General features: G+C 33.6%; 1 protein-coding gene across 3 annotated transcripts in view; it reads right to left on the bottom strand.

The window, feature by feature from the left end:
- The window catches only part of syt7b (synaptotagmin VIIb), a 131,166-nt gene that overhangs the window by 72,992 nt on the left and 34,276 nt on the right, over positions 1 to 23,898 (bottom strand). For all 3 annotated transcript variants that reach the window (XR_009272173.1, XM_058782956.1, XM_058782957.1), the window contains 2 exons: positions 12,822 to 12,925; positions 3,435 to 3,526 (listed from right to left, as the gene is read on the bottom strand). Coding sequence is in view for 2 of the 3 variants with exons in the window: in XM_058782956.1 (XP_058638939.1) it covers positions 3,435 to 3,526; positions 12,822 to 12,925 (196 nt within the window). In the remaining variant the exon portion in view is untranslated. The remainder of the gene's footprint in view (positions 1 to 3,434; positions 3,527 to 12,821; positions 12,926 to 23,898) is intronic.

Genomic DNA, 23,898 nt, shown 5'->3' on the forward strand with positions numbered 1-23,898 from the left:
GTCGTGACTAAAATCATATATAATAACGGTAAACTATATAGTTGTTTTTATGTAAATTAAGCAAAAAATAATCCAGTTAATACTTTAGATGCTTCATCTTTCATTTCATCGTTTTAAAATTTTATCTGAAACATAATAGATGGCTACAAAGCACAAACAGCTGAATGAAGTCTCACATTATGTAACATACATAAAATATTTTTCCAAACTCTAGCATATTATCCACATTAGAAAGAAATTAAGTTAGAAATGAAGTATATTTTCAAATGGACCGGCCTGTGACTTAAACACTGGCAGTCTGTGAGCTGTGATGTTTAGTGCTTTCATCCGTTCTGACAATGTCTGACTGGTCTCTATTAAAACTCCAAGCTATATAAATGAATCTCCCATTTAATATTTAATTTGGGTTGATGCAGGCACTTAATATGATAATAAAACTCTGAATGTATTGGAGTTGGTCCAGGTACTAATTCATATACAACAGACACACACACACACACACACACACACACACTACATTACAGGCAATCATACAAGCGACACATAAAATTATTTCTGCACAGAAAGTTAACAATAAACACTCATCAAACTCTAAACAGAAGTTAAACCGGACAATTCTTGAAATTTTTTTCACACCAACTGGCTAGCAACTTGTTTACTTGTTTACTCACCATCTGGCTGGTAATACTTTTAGTAACTGTCACATAAAACATGAATTAAATCTTATTTTTCAAATGATTTAATGCTGCAAAGTAGCAAATCTGTATGGTGTAATTTTTCTGGCAAACTATTCTTTTTCACTGACTGGCTCATTCTTGTGAATGAAATGAGCGGTGCAAATTGTTGTATGCAAATAAATTACACCTAAATAAATGACTTGTCCTGGAGAAAGAAACAATTAAATATTTTTTCCATAAATTAATTATGATGGTGTTTTAGTGCCACTTAAAAAAAAAAAACAATTTGGGAACAAAGAATTATCTCAAAATAGGTCTTTGAGTTACATAATATTCTTAAAATATTACTACTTTAACCTCAAAACTGTTATGTTATTAGTTGAACAGTAAATTATATTTATATTGATTATAAATATATTTAAATTTGTATTTATTTATTTTGCATTACAGTACTGAGAAATTGGGAATTTAAATGTGCTCAATTAGAAAAAAACGAACGCAAAAAATATAATATAATGTAATGTAATATATATTAGTAATATAACTTATTATAAAGACAAAATACAAAAATCCAGCACATTTTATGGCTTGAAAAATAAAACAACATGTTACAAACCATTTACTAGCTGGTTAGATGTTTATGTATTATGTATGCACATGAATGTATAAGTATACAATACAGAAACAATAAAATACACTTCTTTTTAAAATATTGAACCTTCAGAATTGAACCTTTTTTGGTACTGTTATGACTTCATTCTCGAAATCATAGATTTTTGTTTTATTTTAACATGGTATTAAAACTCTATCATACAGTTAAGTATCATAATGCATGTAAATGTTCCACACTGGTGTTGTGGGCTCATTCTTTAGTAAAAGAAATCAAAATGTCTCATTCGCAGGCTGAGGAACACAATGAACGGCTCTCCCTGCCCTTGTGCGGTCACAGGTGATTAGCTGTCTGGCCTCTTGTGCTGATATAAAAACAGTATCCATCTGCTGCGGGCAGCATTGGTGTCTAATTAGAGCATTGCCTGATTAATATTCAGGCTGCAGAGGTTACCAGAGCAAGTGCTCCAAATGGACCAGTGCTGGAAGTGTGCTGCTTCACACTGCTGACCTGATAAACATCATCAAGTGTGTGAAAGCCATCATTTCACACACACTTACTATTTTTAAAGTGCTTCGAGGTTATTCCTGTGGCTTGCTCAGAAACACTGGCTGTGTTCAGAATGAAAAAGGTTTTAGGGTTGGCCTGATACCAATATTTTGCCTGTGGTAGCAGTTCTGGTTCCTTAGTATTGATTGAAAATTGATACCTCAATATGAACAGATGGTACAGTAGGTAGACCACTGAATATGCATGATAGATTTGCATATTATGTAATGGAAACATACAAAACCAATGACTAAACTAATAAATGGTATTATGTTTTAGTATCACTGGTATACTATTATAGTTTTTAGTTTGAGATTTTCTATTTTCATTTTAATGTTAGTTAAAGTTTTAGTCATTTTGTTGCATGTTTTTGTCATTTTTAATAGTTTTTGCTTTCTAAAAAATGTCTATATTGTTCTTATTTTATTTGAGTTTTATTTTTAGTTATTTTCGTACTTCAAGTTAAACTAAAAGAAAACGAGAAAAAATGCCTTGGCAACTAGCTGAAATAAAATTAAAGTTAATTGAAATAAAATAATCTACCCATCTTTATTTATTTATTTTAATGTTTTAATTTTAACAACAATAATCCAGGTATAAATCACCTTAAATCCACTGTACTTGTTTTGTACCAATTTACTGCACAACCATATATAATTATGGATTAATAATTTCAAAAAGTGCAAAAATAAACGTTTCAAATGGTAGTATGCTACATTGTTGTTAATAATCTTACTACACTGCATGATTGACTCAGACTTTTCAAAAATTTCAGAAATAAAAACAACTATTTTGCTCATTTAAATCAATTGTTTTTGTCTAAAAAACATGCAACGAGAAAGAAAAAACTAACTAAAAATGGCTTAATTTGAAATAGAAAATAAAAATTACTTCCTTGAAAATTCAAGGTCAAGTCAGATGTCAGATGCCGTATCATGAGTCTGCGCATAATGAAAATCTGCATACTGCACACAACATAGAAAGGGCACACTAAAAATATGAAATTATGGCAGTACGGCATTAGCCAGAACAAAAGAAAATAGCCATTTTCTGATATTTGCAAACAACAAGCCAGTGTTGTTCATATAGTACTGACCACGACAAATGCCACAGCTGGTGTGAGAATCAAATATAACACTTCTGAAGCTATAAATACAAATGCACACTCCTGATTAAATTACAGAAAGGAAGGGAATAAAAACATATGTGTATCAATAACACAGTTAGTAATGACACATTTGCTGTTTGTTATTTTCCAACATAGGCAATGCTTGGAAGCACATGCTACTCCAGCTATTTCTGTGCACAGTATGTCGATGTGTGTTAATATGTAACATAACAATGAAAAATGTAAAACAACACTGTGTTTGTTCGGTGCATGCACACCTAAATGAAAGACCCCTAATGAAAATTTACAGTATGAATACATATAGCATTATACCCCTAGTATCCAGTATATACGGTGCAGTATGCAGTATTAAATTCTAAACACAGACTTTTGGGATTTTTGGTTCAACTTTGAGTAGCACAAGAATCAATATTTCCTCTCATTACCGAGACATTAACTGCAGTAGTTAAGCCCTGCAGGAGGCACCTACTTGATGGCTTTATTTTCTCCTCGTCCTCTCCCAGACACAGACACCGAGTCTGGGGTCCCCGCTGTCTCCACCCCCGGCTTATTCCTCATCCCCTTCAGAGAGAAAGAGAGAAACGTTAAAGAACGACAATGAGAAACTGAAGAGTGCCTGATATAATTTCATCAGGTGCCATATTTCAGCAAATTCTGTGCAACTGCTGCAAGTGACACGCTTTAATTAATCAGTAAAGCCAGACAGATGCAGTGATAGAGCTAATACACACCATCAACAGCCAAAGAGGGGTTTTACGCTGATATTAATGACAAGTCTGAGACCCTCGAGGTGTTTACACACTAGAGAAGCTCTGATAGAGTGTTTGATGGATCGGAAGGCATAAGATGCGCTTTGAAGAAGTCGAAAGAGCAGGTCAATCTGCAATCAAGCAGGAATCCAGTGAACTGGATCTGCAAAAGCATAAGCGGATGCCTATATCAAAATGTTGCAAATTTGACATTTTCTTCAGTCTTGAGAAACTCTAGTAGACCATCTTTCTAAGTAGGAGGGAAGAAATGTAGAAACTTATATTATAGTTTATTTCAGTTAACACTTATTTCAAGTAAGGAAATTGTTTAATGATATATTTATACTCATGATGAACTATAATAACTCTGGTTTACAGATAAATATTAATATTAAAATAAATATTTATTAGAAAACAAACAAAACAATTATTTTAATAATTTTTAACCAAATATTAATTAAAAAATGTTTTTAACCAAATTTGATTTTAATATACATCTTTTTATAATTTTTTATTTTTTTTTAATGTATCATTTATTGAATAAATTAGAGCAATGAAGTGCTCCTCCACCATGACCCATAATATAAAAATCTAAATAAAATAAAATTGACGTCTGGGACAATATATAGATAGGAAAGTGGTCAAATAAGGTTAATGTTTATTTCAAGTAACGGAAATGTTTTAGTTAGCTATAATAACTCTGGTTTACAAAAATATGAATTTTTTAATTAATATTTATTGAAGAAAAAAAACCAGATAAAAGTAGAGCCATGCTAATATGGTCAAACATGGTTAATGTTTATTTATTCCAAGTAATGAAAATATTTTTTTACAGTTTTAGTTAACTATAATAACACTGGTTTACAGATTAATAAATAAAATTAATAAAATTATATTGATTGAAAAATAATATCAACCATATATATATATATATATATATATATATATATATATATATATATATATACACACACACACACACACACATACATACATACATACACACACACACACACACACAATACTATATCATTTATTAATTAAATTAGAGCAATAAAGTTTTATGATTTATTATTGTCAAAATTTATTTAGACTAATTATGAACTCTTGAATGTGCCTGTGAGGAACACTGTCTAGGTAAAGGAAAATGTCTGAAAAACATTAGAGACTGAGGCAAATGTGACCAAATAGTGTGTAAACACTCATTCAATAAAACTGAAAAGCTTCGTTTCAATGGACATTCGAGCCAAAGGACTACAGTTCCGCTTGAGAAAACACTCATATGCTTCCATAATGCTCCATATGCAAACAGTCGTGCTATTGGCAGACAACTGAGACAACTCTACTGATCGATGCAACCAATTACATAAAGGCTAATTACATCATTTCCTGTCTGTCAAAGATGCACTCCTCCCCACCATCTCTTGATTGGCCAATCCATCTCAAAGTGATTCTGCAGGTGGAGTATTCATTACAAAGTCCTCTGAAAGCCATCAGCCGCCAGCGGTTGTGTAAGAGATGATAAATGATCTTAACGGGAGGAAGAAAGAGCAGCGTCTTGGCCCGGGCGCAGCAATGGCCTGCCAGTTTCCAGCATTTAAATTACGCCGCCTGCCAACATGCCATGATCTGTTTACCCATGTAATGAATGGTAACAAAAGAGGAAGTGAAACAAGTGTGTTCATACACAGGTACAAACATCTTGTGATTTGTGACACGAGCGCGTTCATTTGCATAGGAGACATGAGCTGGAACTGGAAATCGTGCCACGCCCCACAGGAAGTGGAAACAGAATTTGAATCGGAATGACAGGAAGAAGAATTTAGTAAAAGAAATTCAACAGTCACAGAAGAGACCCCAGAAGCGGACATTCATTTTGACTAATTATGACAATGTTTTTTTCCAGATATGTAAAACACAGTCGTGTTTGCATCTTTTACATACTATTATTTTTTAATTAGATTTTATTTTTATATTCTCTGTTCATTTTAATTTAAGTTAAAATTTTACTAATTTTGTTGCATGTTTTTGTCATTAAAAAAAAAAAAGTTTGTTTTTAAAAATTTTATTTTAGTTTTACCTATTTTTAGTGCAATTTAAACTAAATGAAAATGAGATAATGTTGCTTTGCAACAAGGTGAAATATGTTTATTTATTTATTTTTAGTTTTTAGTTAATGTTTGTTTTAAGTAATGAAAATGTTTTTAATCGTTTTTACTTTAACGACCCTGGTTTACAGATAAATATTAATAGTAAAATTATTTATCATTTATTAAATTTTTATTAATTTATAAGATTTAATTTAAATATTAAATAATTAAATATTTATAATTACTAAATGTTTAAAATTATTTTAAATATTTAAAATTATTTAATATATTAAATGAAATAATCAAATGAAAGATCAGTTTGAAATTAAATTTAAAATGATAAATTATTAACATTAAAATAGGGAAAAACAAACAAAAATAAATGTTAATCAAATTTGAATATAATTTAAAGTGCTCTTCCACCATGACCCATAAAATAACATTTGAAGATGCCATAAAATACATCAAAAATAAAATATACAGTATATAAATTAAATACAAATATTTGCTAATTTAAAAATTAAATATTAATTTCATGTTATATCTCTGGAAATACCCCATTTGTCATGTATGATAGCATGTTTATGGTTAATTCACACCGAAAAATGAAACGTGTTAATAAGAAATACATGTACAGAAATCTTCTGACCTTTTTGACCTTATTCTTTTTTTTTCTTTCTACCAAATCCTTAAATTACAATTATGCAAATCTATGGTTATACATCCATGAGAGATGTACCGTAACTCACAACTTTTGCCTTTGAAAGACCTTTGGCTTTTGAAATAACAAAAGTTCAAGCAGTACTGAAAATTGCTTGGTGTGTAGTTCTGCCAGTGTAAGATCAATTTACATGAAGAACATACAATTAAAATTAATGAAGAATAGCTGGTCTCATGAATATTACCCTGCTCATTAACACCGGGTCAACTTCACATCCGGCGATACTATTTTAATACAAAGTTAAAAACAAAGACCATGCTGAGAGAGACTGTAAAATAAATCAAAGCTGGCTGTACAGCTGACTATTGCTTATCGAACTGAACAAGTATAGCCACAATTAAATCTTAAAATTCATGATATCTTCGTTTCATAAATTAGGGTATTTTATCATTTTAAAGATTATTATGCTTTAAATATATTATTATTATTATTTATTTATTGAAATTGTTTCTTTTTAAATTTTTAAAACAACTTGCATTTGCTTTAATTATGTATAAGAATGTGTATTAAAGTAAATAAAGGCCATTATTATTTCATGTTGAATTTAAGATCAATACTATATGCATAAATGAAAAAAACAAACAAACAAAAAAACATTTAAAATGTATGATTATATGAATAAAGTATGAATAAATCGTACTTCTCGCACCTCCTCTCACACAGACACAGTTGTTTAAGATAAGAAATGCTAGTGTAGATGTCTGACAGGCGTGCAGTACGCTATCAAGAGTGGGGGGGGGGAGCAAAGGGAAAGAAAAAAAATAGAGAGGAAAAACAGCAACGGCAGAGTATAGGAGTGGGTTTTCAAACAATTCACAATCACAAAAGAAAAGCGAATGAGCATGGGGAAATATGACATCATCGGCAGATAGAGAGAGCGAGACGGTCTGTGAGAGAAAGAGAGATCTTTCTCTCACAGACCCAGCTCTTCCTCATGTGTTAAGAGCAAACAGAGAGAGCTGCTTCCTCAGATCTCCTCACTGACACTCCTTCACCTCATCTGCATTCCTCTGCTTCATCTTATTTACGTGACTTACGAGTGAGAAATGATTCCAACAGTCACACCAGAAAGAAAAGAGCTAGACAAAGAAAGATGGACAGGAAACTATTAACATAAGTATGATATATGAAAAGAGCGATGCACAGATACATAGAAGAATATATAGATGAATAGATAGGTGGATAGACAGAATGATAGAATACAGATGGACAGATAGATGGGTGGATTAAACAGAACGATAGACAGAGGGATGGATAGACAGACAAATAAAAGCAGAACGATGGATGGATGGAACGATAGATGGACGGATAGACCGAGCGATAGATGGATGGATAGAATGATACATGGATAGACAGATGCATGAATGATGGATGGATGGATAGATAGACAAAAAACAAAAACGGATGGATGGAAACATAAATGGACAGACAGAACGACAGATAGATGATGGGTAGATAGACAAATAAAGCAGAATGATAGATGGATGGATGGATAGATGGGTGGAGAGAGATGGATGAATAAATAGATGATAGATATCAATGGATAGACAGAACGATAGATGGATAGATAGACAGACAGATAAATGGTAGATTTAATGGTAGACAGATTGATGGATAGACAGAGATGGATGGATGGTAAACAGAACAATGGATGGATGGATGGATGGATGGAACGATACATACAATAATAGAACAATAGATAGAATGATAGATAGAACGATAGATGGATAGACGGATAGACGGATAGACGGACAGACAGACGGATAGATAGATGGATAGATGGATAGATAGATAGAGAGACGGATAGACGGATAGACAGACAGATAGACAGATAAACAGATAGATAGACAGACAGATAGATAGACAGATAGACATATGGATAGACAGATAGACAGACAGACAGACAGACAGACAGACAGACAGACAGACAGACAGATAGATAGATAGATAGATAGATAGATAGATAGATAGATAGATAGATAGATAGATAGATAGATAGATAGATAGATAGATAGATAGATAGATAGATAGATAGATAGATAGATAGATAGATAGATAGATAGATAGATAGATAGATAGATAGATAGATAGAGAGATAGAGAGATAGATAATTCCAGCAGATACAAGACATCAACTTCAGCGAGATTTCCGTACACTTCAACATGCTGCTCTCTCATCTCTCAACATTCTCCAGATCCCCTCTGTTCAGAGTCAGGACCGGATCAGACAGAGAGAACTTCTGTAGTCTTGACCTGAAACCGCCCAGCTCTGTCAAATCTATTTGAGAGGAGAAGGAGAAAGCAGGCAGTCTGTCTGCGCGGAGCAGAGCAGAGCGTGGGGTGTTGTGGGCAAAAAAAACATATGAATCATTAGTGAGCCCTGCGGCGTGGCAGTATGAGGTATGAGAAACATAAAGGCCAGGGAGACTCTCGCTGTGCAGCCTTACATAACACAACCCGGCTCATTCACTCATTAAGAATCTGTTGTTCTGCTGCTGCTGATCAAAAGACTGACCGCAGAAGCTTTAATTAAAACAACAACACTAATCCTTATTTTCTGCAACAATCAAAGTCCGTTTGTAAAGGGGTTTGGATCAGGACGACTCACGACTGATGTTGACTCAATGACTTTTTGCTTGAAACAAGGAATTCTGAGAACAATTGTGTTTGCTTTTTTGTTTTTTTTGGATTGTGATATTTACTTGACAATCAAGTACGTTACCCTCAAATTATCATTATTGTCATGAAAAAAATGTGTCAATTATTTATTATTGTAACAAATAAATCAATAATGTGTCAATGTAAATAAATGAATAAGATGTAGAATTGATACAGTACCTTTGTAATGCCTTTAATTTGGCTGATTTTAATAAAAAAAAACCTTTTTCCATTAATAATGGTAATTCTAAAAACTCAAAAGAAAAACATCTGGATGCATTAAGATAACGAGAGTTTGCTGTAAGCATGTGCTTAATTATCATGAAAATGTCTCCATGCAAAAAACCTAAAATGGTTAATGGCCCTAAAACAAACTTAATTTTCTTTAACCAAAGTATAATTGGGTGTTTCTTCAACAGGACTTTTATTTTTATTAAAACTAACAGATTATTATTATTATTATTATTATTTATTTATTTTTATTTACAAAAATAGAAATGTTTCTTGGCTACTAAAAAACAATATTATGAAATATATTTTTGAAATAAAAATATTTAAGTTAAAGAACTAAAATGACCAAAATTTAAACTGAAATAAAAATAGAGTAAATAGAAAATAAATAAATAAATAAATAAATAGAACTATAAAAAGGCAAAAACTAATAAAAGTCACAAAAAACTCAAATAAAAACAAAATATAGAAATAAAAGCCAATTCAAAATATTAAATTCTATAACAGTATATAAACCATACTAAAATAAACAATCACATCCAAAACAGAAACTTAACATGTTTTTCCTACTTTATACGATTGTATTGTTTTACTCAGACTTTCAATCTTAAAATATAAAAATAACAAACGACATGACATTTGTAACAGTCAAATTATGCAAAAAGTGTGTTATTAGAATACATATAATTCTAGCAAAGAAATTAAGCTTAGCAAGACAAAGGAGTCATATAATTTATTCCAAATATGTCAAATAAGGTCATTTTCAGCACAGAAAATTTTCCAGAGTCGACCAAGAAACACACTTAATTTAAAGAGACGCCCAGTTTTTTCATGAGATTCCCACTTCTAGAATTCAGTCACATATGTAATTTTGCATTAATAAAAAGCTCTAAGTTTTGCAGAATCATTGACACATACTAGCCCTGATGACAGGCCTGGTCCACGTCAGAAGCTCTATTGTGAAAACTAATATTTTGATGACAAAACTATGTATTTTGCTAATCGTTTTATGGTCACCAAACAGCAATTAAGAACAGCCTAGTACAATATGAAAACAGAGGATGGGGAACAATAATAATAATTCAGTTTAGACTGTATGAAAATGGCAATGAAAATGTGACGAAAAGCATGAGCGAATAAAATGAGAAGCGAGTTTGTAATCCCTCATTGTAATAACATGAAGACGTTAGATGCCCGCAGGCCGGGCACGTGGTGGGGAAGCCATTACTGAGTGTAATTAAAGCTTGAAATCTCTTTTTAGCCACCCTGCAGTCTTCCCGTCTGCCTCTCACTCCTCCTCTCTTTCACTTGCTCCGTCTGGCCTGCGCTGACCATCTCAAAACCCACCGCTCCTCTCAGCCCGCACGCTTGAGAAACCATGCCTCCACATTCGGCTACTCTTCTAGGCAAAAAGCAAGTGACACATTAAATGTGTTAAAGGTAATTAATTTGGAATAATAGGTGATCCGTTTATTTCGGGAAGAGGGTAATTCAATTAAACTGAGCACAGGTGATTAATTTTGTTTGTGGATTCTATTTATCAACTGGCTATTAATCAAAAAGTGGGTGTAATCACATTTTCATGTTTATATATAAATCATTTAGCCTAATTATTCTTTTTCCTTAATGCACGTTCTTCCTCCCTCACGATTCAGTTTCATTTGGCCGCCTTGCGCTGAATTGCTTTACACGAGTTGAATGGCAAATCTTGTTTTGTAGATGCTGAGGCTGAACAGAAAACTACAGGCTCAACAGCTAATTATCCAGACAGAAAATAAGATTTACAACTGTTGAAAGGCAATCTGGATCGAGGTCTGATGTAAACACAAACGAGGGCACGTCGTGCCCCCCCACCCCTCCTCCTGCAATACTAACAATACGCTGTTTAAATCCTCCCATTACGTTTTTAGTTTTTCATCAATTTATTTGTGTGCAGAGCACCAATTTGTGGAAATGGCAAACAAAAATAATTAGATGACCCCAAGGCAACTACCTATTTTCTTCTGTTTTATAACTGAGCCCCCTGTAGGTTTATATTTCAAACTTGATAACATCATGGCTCTGTTCCTGAACCTAAATATGTAGCTGTCTTCTAAAGCAGCATCCCATCTGAAACAGAATTCCAATAGAGTTGGGAGTTAACATAAATGCATACATTACCGTGTAAAAGTTTTAAAGTAAAGGGTCTGTATTTTTTTTTTTTTTTAGTCTCTCATGCTCACCAAGGCTGCATTTATTTGATCAAAAATACAGTAAAATATTGTGAAAAATTATTAGAATCTAAAATAAGTTTTCTATTTAAATATATTTTACAATGTAATTTGTTTCTGTGAATTTTCAGCAGCCATTACACCAGTGAGTCATGATGAGAATTTAAAAAAAAGTGAATAAATTAGACATGTAGGTGAAACGTTACTTATAGTCACCAACCCCAAACTTTTGAACAATATTGTATCTTGTTACAAAAGATTTATATTTTGAATAAATGCTGTTTTATTTATTTAACTTTCTATTAAATCAAAGAATCCTGAAAAAAAATATCAAAGGCTCCAAAGAAATATTAAGCAGCACAACTGTTTCCAACATTAACAATAAATCAGAATATTAAAATGATTTCTGAAAGATCATGTGACACTGAAGACTGGAGCAATGGCTGATGAAAATTCAGCTTTGCATCACAATAATAAATTATATTTTAAAGTATATTAAAATATAAAACTTATTTAAATTGTAACTATATTTTATAATTTTACTGTAATAATATTTCACAATGTTACGTTTTTTTTTTCTTTAAGTTTGATCACAAAAATGCAGCCTTGACGAGCTTAAGAGACTTCTTTAAAAAAAAACATTAAAAACCATACTGATCCCAAACTTTTGAAGAGTAGTGTAGTATATGCACATAAAAGTTTTTTTTTTCTTTTAATTTTTAATTATATTATTTAATTAGAACTGTTATCAACACAGTTGAGGTTAATTAAATGTTTTTAAATTAAATATATCTTTTTTTTAATTGAGCTTGTTGCCGTGCATTCTGAGATTGCATTCTCCACAAGACATACTTGCAAAAACTCCCTGGAATCTTAGGAACAATTATACTGTCTTTCTGTGCTAAATGCTAGAATCATGCTTGCAATGCCTTAAAACGTTGCCTACATGGTCAGCCTGCAAGGTTTTGGAACAGAGCACATGCATCTGTCTTTCAGATGTCGGTAGACTGCTGTCAGAGTGCAACAGACAAACAGCTGTGAAACAGAAGGCACTATAAAAACACACTACAAAAGCATATCAACTCTTACATAGCTGACTGGATATGCAATTTTACACACTAACAGATGTCAATGTCTATTATCACAACTGCTTAAGGCAATTTAAACCCCCTGTTGTGCAGGAAGTGACATCACTCACCAGTTTGCGTTGGCACCATCCACAGACCCCGCATAGCGCCACCAGCCACACGACACACACCGTTAAACCCACCGATACCAGGAACACACTCAGAGACAAAGAACCTGCGGAGAGACAAGTGCTTAACATTAGAGCTACTGGTAACAATTCCTTAACATGCTTATTCCATTTCAATAGCTTACCAACATGCTAATGTCAAACTGTATTGGAATCAACTGAGAGAGCAGGGCGCTATTTGTGTTGCTGTCTACAGAGCGTTCCAAATCAGTCACTGGAGAGGATCCATCTTGGTTAGTATGCTGCTTTAGACAGCAAGGCAGCTCACTAGGACCAAGCTTATATTTCAAAACGGCAAGGAAAATGTTTTCAATTTTTTAAGAAATGTCACAAGGCTTTTTCGACGCTTAAGGGGTCATTTAGCATTTCAAAGGGGGCACATATTTAACAGTTCATGCACAAATTTGTAACTAAATGAAATGCTGCTTAAATGAGTGGTTGTGTCATCTGAAGGACAAAGTGACTCACAGCTTTCTTAGGCATGTGTATCCTAAAAACCATACCAATTTATACCTTTGAACCTTGATAAAAAAATTTAAAAAATTATATGAGTGATAAAAGGTCAAGGAAAAATTCGAAAGAACCATGTTTAAAAAAATAAAAAATGTAAAAACTAAATTCATTAATTAAATATTGAAATAAATATGACAAATAATTGCTTGTGAAAGATAGTCTCAAGTAGAATGTTTGATCATGCTTTATAATAAAATAATATTAGTTATTAATAATAATAATATTAATAAGTTAAACTAAATTGTAAAAAAATTCTGAAGAAACACACTTTACAATAAAAGAATATAAAGTATAAAAGATGGAAAAAACTGCGTATGAGTGAAGAAACATGGATTAAAAATTTTAAAAAGCATGAGAGTAAAATAAAATAAAAGTGATGAAGATCTCATGTAGAAAATCCTGAATACACATTCTTAATAATAAAAGACTATAAAATATAAAAAAAACTACAAGAGTAAAAAAAAATGCATGTGAGTGATAAACATCTCAAATAAAACCCCTAAAGAAACATGCTTTATGATAAAATAAAACTAAACTATGCTAATAAATGTTTATTAGGCATGGGGGCACATCTAATTCATTATTTGATTAAGCTGACCTGTACTATACTGCCCCATTGGCATTTTTTAATTAGGTAAAGCAACTTTTTTTGAAGGACAGAAATTGATTTAATTTCTCTGGTGCAGCAGTGAAGTGAGAGGGGGCGGTGAAATAAAACGCAGGCAGCTGCTCAGAAAAGTGATTCATTTTCACTGAGCGAGGCAGAACGGAGAGCAGCCGTGTAATCCAGTTAAACTGACTAAAACACAAGTGAAATATAGAACAGTCTGGTCCAATATCAGCCAGCTGACCCCGTCGTGACAGAGTCCATAAGAGTTCAGGTGAGGTTTGTCCGTGAGACTTTCAGAGGCGAGGAGATTTAGGTAGGAGGTGAGGAGATGTGGTGCCGAAGACCAGGAGAATAGAAAAGCTCAAGCGATCGCCGCTTCCTTTTTGTCCTTTTGAAGCTGCTGTTTAGAAGCACAGTTGAAAAGTTTGAGGTTTGGAAGGGTAATACTTTAGATCCAAAAAAAAGTGAGAGAAAATTTGACAGTAATCCGGTAACTGAGAAGGCGAAGAAAAGAGGGAATAATATATATTGTGGAAGAAAAAAGAAAAAGAACCGTAGCGGTTCTGTCAGAAAGAGGGCGGAAGGGAGCAGGATAAATGATTTTATAATGCCTCTAAGAAATATAAAAATGAGGAACATTACAGTGAGAGGAGGAAGAGGAGATAAATGTGTGCGAGAGAGAGTGTGTGCTGAGGTTATGGGAATTTTTCTATCCTTTTATTTAATGTTATCAGCTTATTAGTCTTGTGAAGCCAGACATCTGACTAACGGCATAAAGGCTGATTCATATCCCATCTTAGAACCGCCCACTTAAACAGGAAGAAACCATGCTCCACTGCAAAAAAAAAAAAATCACTTTTGTAATTAGCGTTTATTTCTTGTTTTTACAGTTAAAACATCTAAACATTCATAAACAAGATACATTTACTGGAGAAGTAAAGTTGTGTAATTATTCACTTTGAACCAATTGCAATTTTTTTTCTTGTTTTTAAGAATAAATCAATTATTGAGGTTCATTAAAAACAAGAAAACTATTTTCCAATGAGGTAAGAAAAAATTTACTTATTTTAAGATCTATTCTATTAAAACAAGTAATATCTTCTAAGCTATTTTTGTTAGAAAACTACCTATTTCATTTAAAGAAAAAAATAGTATGAGTGCTAAAGTACATAATAAAGAAACATGCTTTAAACAATAAAATAAAAATGTAATATATTAAAATAGTAATATAAAATAGTATGAATGATAAAGATTTCAAGTAAAAATCCTAAAGAAATATGCTTTACAAAAAAACAAAAAAACAATTAAAATAATAATATATCAGATAAAATAAAATATTGTATGGGTGATGAAGGTCTCAACATACTTTATAAAGAATATAAAGAATTAAAGAATATAAAGTATAAAAAATAAAATGTGTTTGAGTATTAGTGATAAAGTACATGAAGAAAGTAATTATTACTAAAGCGTATGAGTAATAAAGGTCTCAAGTAAAATTCTAAAGAAACATGCTTTATAATAAAATAAGAAAAGAAAAAAAAAAACGGATATGATTTACAGTCCAATGAGCTTTTTTTTCTTTGTGATTTGGGTAGCATTTGGCATTTTGTCTGAAATAAATCACACCACAAATGGAAAAATCTGTGGGGGAAAGACTAATTATTTTGAAATAATACCGTGACATTGAAAGAAGGCGTTGGAAAAAGAGCAGATATGTACCAGTGATCGTAGTGATCAGAATTTCATCTTTCCTCCTGTAGACATTTGCATTCACCTGTGGATGTCTTCACTTCTGTTGGTCTGTTGGCAACACTCAGTGTACCGTGAAAGCCGAGAAGCCCCTACTGGTCTAAAGTGTCTCTGAGGGGTGATATCTGAAAACCGCTCCCAACTGACTGCACCATTAGCAACTTTATCTAGCATTTCTGGCCTTTCAGAAGCAGTAACAACGAGAGAGAAGACATGAAGCAATATGGAGAAAATGAAGGAAGAGGATCAGAAAATGACCTGAGACGGATGGACTCAAATTTGAACGATTACCCAGACAGGGCAAAATCCAGAACTGAAAAACTGGCTCCTATTTAAATAATAAGTGTGTAAAGGAAGTTGAATGACAGGAAGAAGAATCTAGGTCAATAAACACTCAAATAAACCTATTTAAACTTTTTTTTTTCAAAACTTTCAAACAATGTTTTTGTCTCTTATCAAAATTTGTCTCTCTTATAAAGTCTCTAATGCTCACCAAGGCTGAATTATTTATCAAAAAACATATTGTAGTAATATTTTAATACTATTTTATCATTTAAAATGACTGTTTTCTATTTAAATATATTTTAACATGCAATTAATTCCTGTGATACAACGTTGAATTTTCAGCATCATTACTCCAGTTTTCAGAGTCACATGATCCTTCAGAAATCATTCTAATATTCTGATTTGATGCTCAAGCAACATTTATTACTATGTTGAAAATGGTTGTGCTGCTTAATATCTTTGTGGAAACAGACATTACATTTACATTTTTTGATAAATTGAAATAAAAAAAGGACAGAATTTATTTTGAATTAGAATCTTTTATAACATTTTAAATGTCTTTACTGTCACTTTTAATCATATTTTTGCATCCTTGCCAAAAAAAAAAAAAAGTATTAATTTCTTTAAAAAAAACAAAAAAACGTTTGAATGGCAGTGTATATGAATTTCTTTTCATTTCAATACTTCCTTACATACAAATTCAAATGTACAAACTTAATTGGAAATTGAAACTCATGCTCAATTAAATTCTGAATGGTGCACAATCTGGTCTCTTATCTGTGATTCGGGATCAGAGTTGGACGATATGACACTACATATATAAGCCAATTAGTCACTGATCACCTGTAAATAATGTTAAGAAATTCTCTTGATAAAGTCTGTTATGAGTCACTGGCCCAAATAATAACATCCCCGTGGCCCAGCACATTTTGGGTCATGGCACCGTGTGACAAATGGGGCCGTGTCGTGTCTCATCGGACATTTCTCAAGCAGCAGCGGCAAGGATTCTGACAGGGTTGCGCCAAATAACTGACAAGATTATTTGTGGGTCAGATCCACAGCAAAGCCACGAGAGCAGATCCTTCACTCGTGTGTGATGGGACGTCTGAAAGGGCCTATAATGCCACTGAGTGATGGATTTCAGTCCAACTTTCACAGCTGATAATGTACAGTAGATGCATGATTGCATATTTAAAGTGATTTTAAGGGATAGTTCACCCAAAAATGAGAACTGTTTGTCTATCAGGATCTATCTAGTGTATCTCACTCCCTCAGCCACACAGTAACAAGGACGAATGATTAAAACTCATTAGGCCTCCCAAACACAGGCAGCGTCTGCTGATAAACATTTGCATTTTTGGAACAAGCCCAATCACACAATTCTCGCTCATCCTGGATGGCAAAACCAGGCTTTTTAACTCCCCTGCCGTGGAAAACCAATCGTCTAGACGCTTGTCTAAGAGCCCCCTATGGACATCTCACTGAATATCTCAGATTACTACAGCGGAGAGTTCAGGTAATCAAACAAGACGCTTCTTGGTATCACTACAGAAACAAAAGGCAGGAATGTGGGCGACTTCAAACGGTTTTGAATCTGATATTGCACATACATCTAGTGCTATTTTCAAAGTTTCAAGACTGAATATACTGAATATGAGTTTAAACATCTTTATACACTGTAAAAAAAAAAAAAAAAAAAAAAAAGATTTTTCCAAGTTGTAAATATGTCATGTTTAATTCATTGAGTAGCTTGCAGTTTCTTTGTAATTATTTGTGAAATTTACTAGCAGTTTCTGTGCAAAAACTGTTCCAAAGTAAATCCTACACCATTTTTTATTCAGCGTATAATCATATCATATACTGTATTACAGGGCACAGGACAGAGATGAAACACTTGACTTTGATGAATAAATTAAAGCTGCACCTCCTGCCACCATGAGATGGCTAATAATGATTCGAAAAGATGATGAGTATTCATAATCATAATCATAATAAAAACAACAGTTTGTGGTAATAATATACAAAATATATACAAGTCCTGATAAAGGATCATGTTTCAAAAATACAAAGCAGCACAACTGTTTTCAGCATTGAAAAGAAATGTGTGATCATGTGACACTGAAGACTGGAGTAACGATGCTGAAATCTATATCTATATCTATATATCTATATATATCTCTATATCTATAGATATAGAGATATATATATACACACATATACAGATGTTCCTGATATTAACATGCTCAAAGTTTTTTTTTTTTTGGTTGTTTGTATTTTATTGAATCAGATACCAGCACCAGATGTATCCTGATGTCTCTTCAAACTGTTTTCCTCTGAGAGCGCTGTACCAACATCAGATGTTCAACTACACTGATATTCTATGTTAAGACAAGCTCCTTTTCTACTGATTATGTTTTTTTTCTTCTTGAATCCATGGAAAGAAGTAGAAACACTTAAATAACACATGTAAATATCAGGTATGATTTACTTGTTTCACTTGTTGAGCAGAATCTGTTGCAGGAATGACTCAAAGTCTGTTCACATCTCTGTGGTTAGATCAGTGTGCACAATAATGTGTCTTTGACCTTCATTATGTATGTTTTGATTATACTGTGTTGTAAATAAAATACAAATAATTAAAAAAAAACACTTTTTTTCAATCTCCTCACATTCTGTCTTACCTGCCTCACAGTCACAGTCACACTGATGGGCCATCAGGGGCCATTAGGGGAGGGCCCTTTGTCTCTCAGGTGAGATTCACTTAATATTCAAGGCCATTGCCACTCCCTCGCATATAGACCCTCGAAGACAAAACATTTAAATCAATATATTGTTTTCTGTGAATGAGTAAGAAGAATGATTTTCACATAATTTTGAAGTAAATATTCTAGCCTACAAGACTGATTACTCAAAAGTCTTATTCAGAACTATTTAGTGTGGGTTTTATGGCCTTATTTCAGCTACATTTTTTCCCCCAAAACTTACTAACCACGCATAATATTTTTTTTCTAAAAAATGCAAACATGTACATCCATCTTGGTCACATATTATCGTAGCACAGTTTGTGCTGAATACAAAAAAAATTACATGTTGGTCAATAGTATGTTTTAAGTAGCTGAAATAAGCACAAATATCAGGGCATGTCAAAACATCAAGAGCCCCAAAATGACCTCAGACCCCAGAGGGGTAATGTCTAAACCGCTGGTCACAAAAGTGAGTACACCCCTAAGTTAAAATGTCCAAATTGAGCCCAATTAGCCATTTTCTCTCCCCGAAACTTTTTTTCTTCCAAGACCCTGAAACTGAGCTGCAGCACGGTGGCCAAGACCATACAGCGGTTTAACAGGACAGGTTCCACTCAGAACAGGCCTCACCATGGTCGACCAAAGAAGTTGAGTGCACGTGCTCAGCGTCATATCCAGAGGTTGTGTTTGGGAAATAGACGTATGAGTGCTGCCAGCATTGCTGCAGAGGTTGAAGGGGTGGGGGGGTCAGCCTGTTAGTGCTCCGACCGTACGCCGCACACTGCATCAAATTGGTCTGCATGGCCGTCGTCCCAGAAGGAAGCCTCTTCTAAAGATGATGCACAAGAAAGCCCGCAAACAGTTTGCTGAAGACAAGCAGACTAAGGACATGGATTACTGGAACCACGTCCTGTGGTCTGATGAGACCAAGATAAACTTATTTGGTTCAGATGGTGTCAAGCGTGTGTGGCGGCAACCAGGTGAGGAGTACAAAGACAAGTGTGTCTTGCTTACAGTCAAGCATGGTGGTGGGAGTGTCATGGTCTGGGGCTGCATGAGTGCTACCGGCACTGGGGAGCTACAGTTCATTGAGGGAACCATGAATGCCAACATGTACTGTGACATACTGAAGCACAGCATGATCCCCTGCCTTCGGAGACTGGGCCACAGGGCAGTACAGTATGGAAGTGGACTCCAGTGGCAACCTGTGAAGCTCTGGTGAACTCCATGCCCAAGAGGGTTAAGGCAGTGCTGGAAAATAATGGTGGCCACACAAAATATTGACACTTTGGGCCCAATTTGGACATTTTCACTTAGGGGTGTACTCACTTTTGTGGCCAGCGAGTGAGAGCGATAACACCAAATTTAACACACCTGCTCCCCATTCACACCTGAGAGCTTGTAACACTAACGAGTCACATGACACCGGGGAGAGAAAATGGCTAATTGCGCCCAATTTGTACATTTTCACTTAGGGGTGTACTTACTTTTGTGGCCAGCGGTTTAGACATTAATGGCTGTGTGTTGAGTTATTTTGAGGGGACAGCAAATTTACACTGTTATACAAGCTGTACACTCACTACTTTACATTGTAGCAAAGTGTCATTTCTTCAGTGTTGTCATATGAAAAGATATAATAAAATATTTACAAAAATGTGAGGGGTGTACTCATTTCTGTGAGATACTGTATATGATGCTTTTCTATATATATTGTTTTTATCTTATATAAAAAATCATTTAAAAAAATAGACAGATAGATAGACAGATAGATAGATTGCTTCCCTTATTATTTATCTGATGTATTACGATCTAATCAACCTTCAAGGCTAGTGGTTGAAATGCATTAGTACATTCTAGAACAATGCTTTCCGTTTGCGTACCGGTTTCAGGTCCACAGGGAAGCTATTAGTAAACCATGTATCAACAAATGATGTGAGTGCCCTTAAAGCAGCTAAATTACAGCGGGAACTGAGGCCTCTTTGATCTGATCAAAGAAAAAGTGCAGACTGCGGACAAAACGGGATAAAAGCCGCTGCTAAAGATCAGGAAGAATCACAAGGCAAAGGACTAGGTCCAAAATGCGAACCCTGACAGAAGCAAGCACCGCCCAAACAGCAGGAGACGGCAGTGTTCGGGCACTCTGAGTCTCCAGCAACCTACTTACAGATGGGCCAGCAGAGGCCGGAGCCCATTCACAGCCCTTCATGTCTGCACAGCACGTCAAGAGGCTTATTTAGGCTAACTCGGGCCCCGGCACGGTCCCCAAAGATCCAGCTGTCTGCTGGTTTCATCAACTCAGTGTCTATATGAGGAACTGCATTTCTCGTCATTGGGAGATGGGAAAAAAACTGGAGCAACTGAATGCATTTTTCTTTCATATTGGAAAAAACAAAAATGGAAGAGAAAAAAAAGGAGCAACCAGATGTTTTTTTTATTGTTGTTGTTGCTGTTTGTTTTTGTTCATATTTGACAACGACAAAGCGTACAGCAGCCTGCTATTTTTACTATTTTATTTATTCGCCTTCTATTTGTCCTGACAGGTTACTGGGAACATTTTGCCTTTATAATAATAACCTAGCTAGCAATCTGAAACTACAGTTAAACAATATGGATTAACATGTTATTTTGGTATCATTGAGATTGAGATTTTTTATACATGCATACATACATACATACACACATACATATACATACATGCACACACATACATACACACACACACACACACACACATTATTTATTTATATATATATACACATACATACATACATACATACATACATACATGAAAAATTAATTGCCCCCTCCTATTAAATCATGAAAGAACTGTGATTAACCACATTATTTTAGAAAGCTGAGTTAAATTTCACTAGACACACCCAGGCCTGATTACTGCCAGTCCTGTTGAATCAAGAAATCACTTAAATAGAACCTGTCTGACAAAGTGAAGCATGTTTAAAGAGCAACACATCATTCCGCGATCTTAAGAAATTCATAAACAGATGAGAAACAAAATAGATTACATGTATCAGTCTGGAAAGGGTTATAAAGCCATTTCTAAAGCTTTGGGACTCCAGCAAACCATGGTCAGAGCCATTATCCACAAATGGAGAAAACTTGGAACAGTGGTGAACCTTCCCAGGAGTGGCCGGCCTACCAAAATTACTCCAAGAGCACAAAGACGACTCATCCAGGAGGTCATAAAAGAACCCAGAACAACATCTAAAGATTTGCAGGCCTCACTTGCCTCAATTAAGGTCAGTGTTCATGATTCAACAATAAGAAAGAGACTGGGCAAAAACAGCATCCATGGGAGAGTTCCAAGGCAAAAGCCACTGCTGACCAAAAAGAACACAAAGGCTCGTCTTACATTTGCCAAAAAATATCTTGATTATCCCCAAGACTTTTGGGCAAATATTCTGCTGCGACAAAAGTTGAACTTTTTGGAAGGCGTGTGTCCCGTAACATCTGGCGTAAAACCAACACAGCATCTCATAAAAAGAACATCATACCAGCAGTCAAACATGGTGGTGGTAGTGTGATGGTCTGAGGCTGCTTTGCAGCTTCAGAACCTGGATGACTTGCCATAATTGATGGAACCATGAATTCTGCACTCTATCAGAAAATCCTGAAGGAGAATGTTCGGCCATCAGTTTGTGACCTCAAGCTCAAGTGCACTTGGGTTCTGCAGCAGGACAATGATCCAAAACACACCAGCAAGTCCACCTCTGAATGGCTGAAGAAAAACAAAATGAAGACTTTGGAGTGGCCTAGTCAAAGTCCTGACCTGAATCCTATTGAGATGCTGTGGCATGACCTTAAAAAGGCGGTTCATGCTCTAAAACCCTCCAATGTGGCTGAATTACAACAATTCTGCAAAGAAGAGTGGGCCAAAATTCCTCCACAGCGCTGTAACAGACTCATTACAAGTTATCGCAAACGCTTGATTGCAGTTGTTGCTGCTAAGGGTGGCTCAACCAGTTATTAGGTTTAGGGGGCAAGCACTTTTTCACACAGGCCATGTGGGTTTGGATTTTGTTTTCCCTTCATAATAAAAAAAAACTTCATTTAAAAACTGCATGTTGTTTACTTGTGTTATCTTTGATTAATATTTAAATTTGTTTGATGATCTGAAACATTAAAGTGTGACAAACATGTAAAAAAAAAAAAAAATCAAGAAGGAGGCCAACACTTTTTCATACCACTATATATATATAATATTGATCATATGATATATTTAATATTTTGAATACATCATTTTTAAAAATAAAATTTATAATGTTATGAATTCATTTTAATAATATTTTGAATGTTTATTTTTATATTTTACATTATTATTTTTTAATGCCAATATTGTTTTATTCAAATTTTTATTTAAGCTTTAGCTATAGCTATTTTCATACTTAAAGTTATCAAATGAAAATGAGAAATTGGCAAATAAAATAAGCTTATTTTATATATTTTATTTCAGTTAACATTTATTTGATTTCAAGCAACAAAAAGATGTTTTATGTTTTTTTTTAATGAAAATTTTGTTGATGAAAATCTGGAATCTAGGAAACAATTATTTGATGGAAAAAAGTGAAAAATAAAAATGTTTTAGTGTTTTTATTTATATTTTAATAATATACTTTTATTAATATTTTTAATGAGAGTTTCCTTAAATATTTAAAATTTGCATTTTAATTTTAGGTAAATCTTTATTGATGTTGTGTGTTTATTTCATTTTTATCAGTTCGTTTATATATGTCTGTAGTTTTATTCATTTTTTATTTCAGTTATAGTTTATTATTATACTTATTACTTACATATTTTAGTACATTAAGTTCTTTTGGCAACCTCTTGGACAAAATACGTTTTTAAAAAATATTTTATTTCAGTTAATGTTTTTAAATTTTAAAATTTTATTTTAAGTAATAATTTTTTTATGGTTTTAGTTTTAGTTAACTATACTAACCCTAAATAAAAATACTGTTGATGAAAATCTGATTAGGAAAAATGATTTGAGAAAAAAAAGGGTGAAAAATAAAAATGTTTTGTAAGAAGAAAAATGTAAAAAGAGCAAATAATATGACTGTACTACGTATGCATTTCTCCATCATTGGGAAATAACTGGAAA

This window comes from Onychostoma macrolepis, chromosome 07 (genome assembly GCF_012432095.1).
Source record: "Onychostoma macrolepis isolate SWU-2019 chromosome 07, ASM1243209v1, whole genome shotgun sequence".
NCBI classification, from domain to species: Eukaryota; Metazoa; Chordata; class Actinopteri; order Cypriniformes; family Cyprinidae; genus Onychostoma; species Onychostoma macrolepis.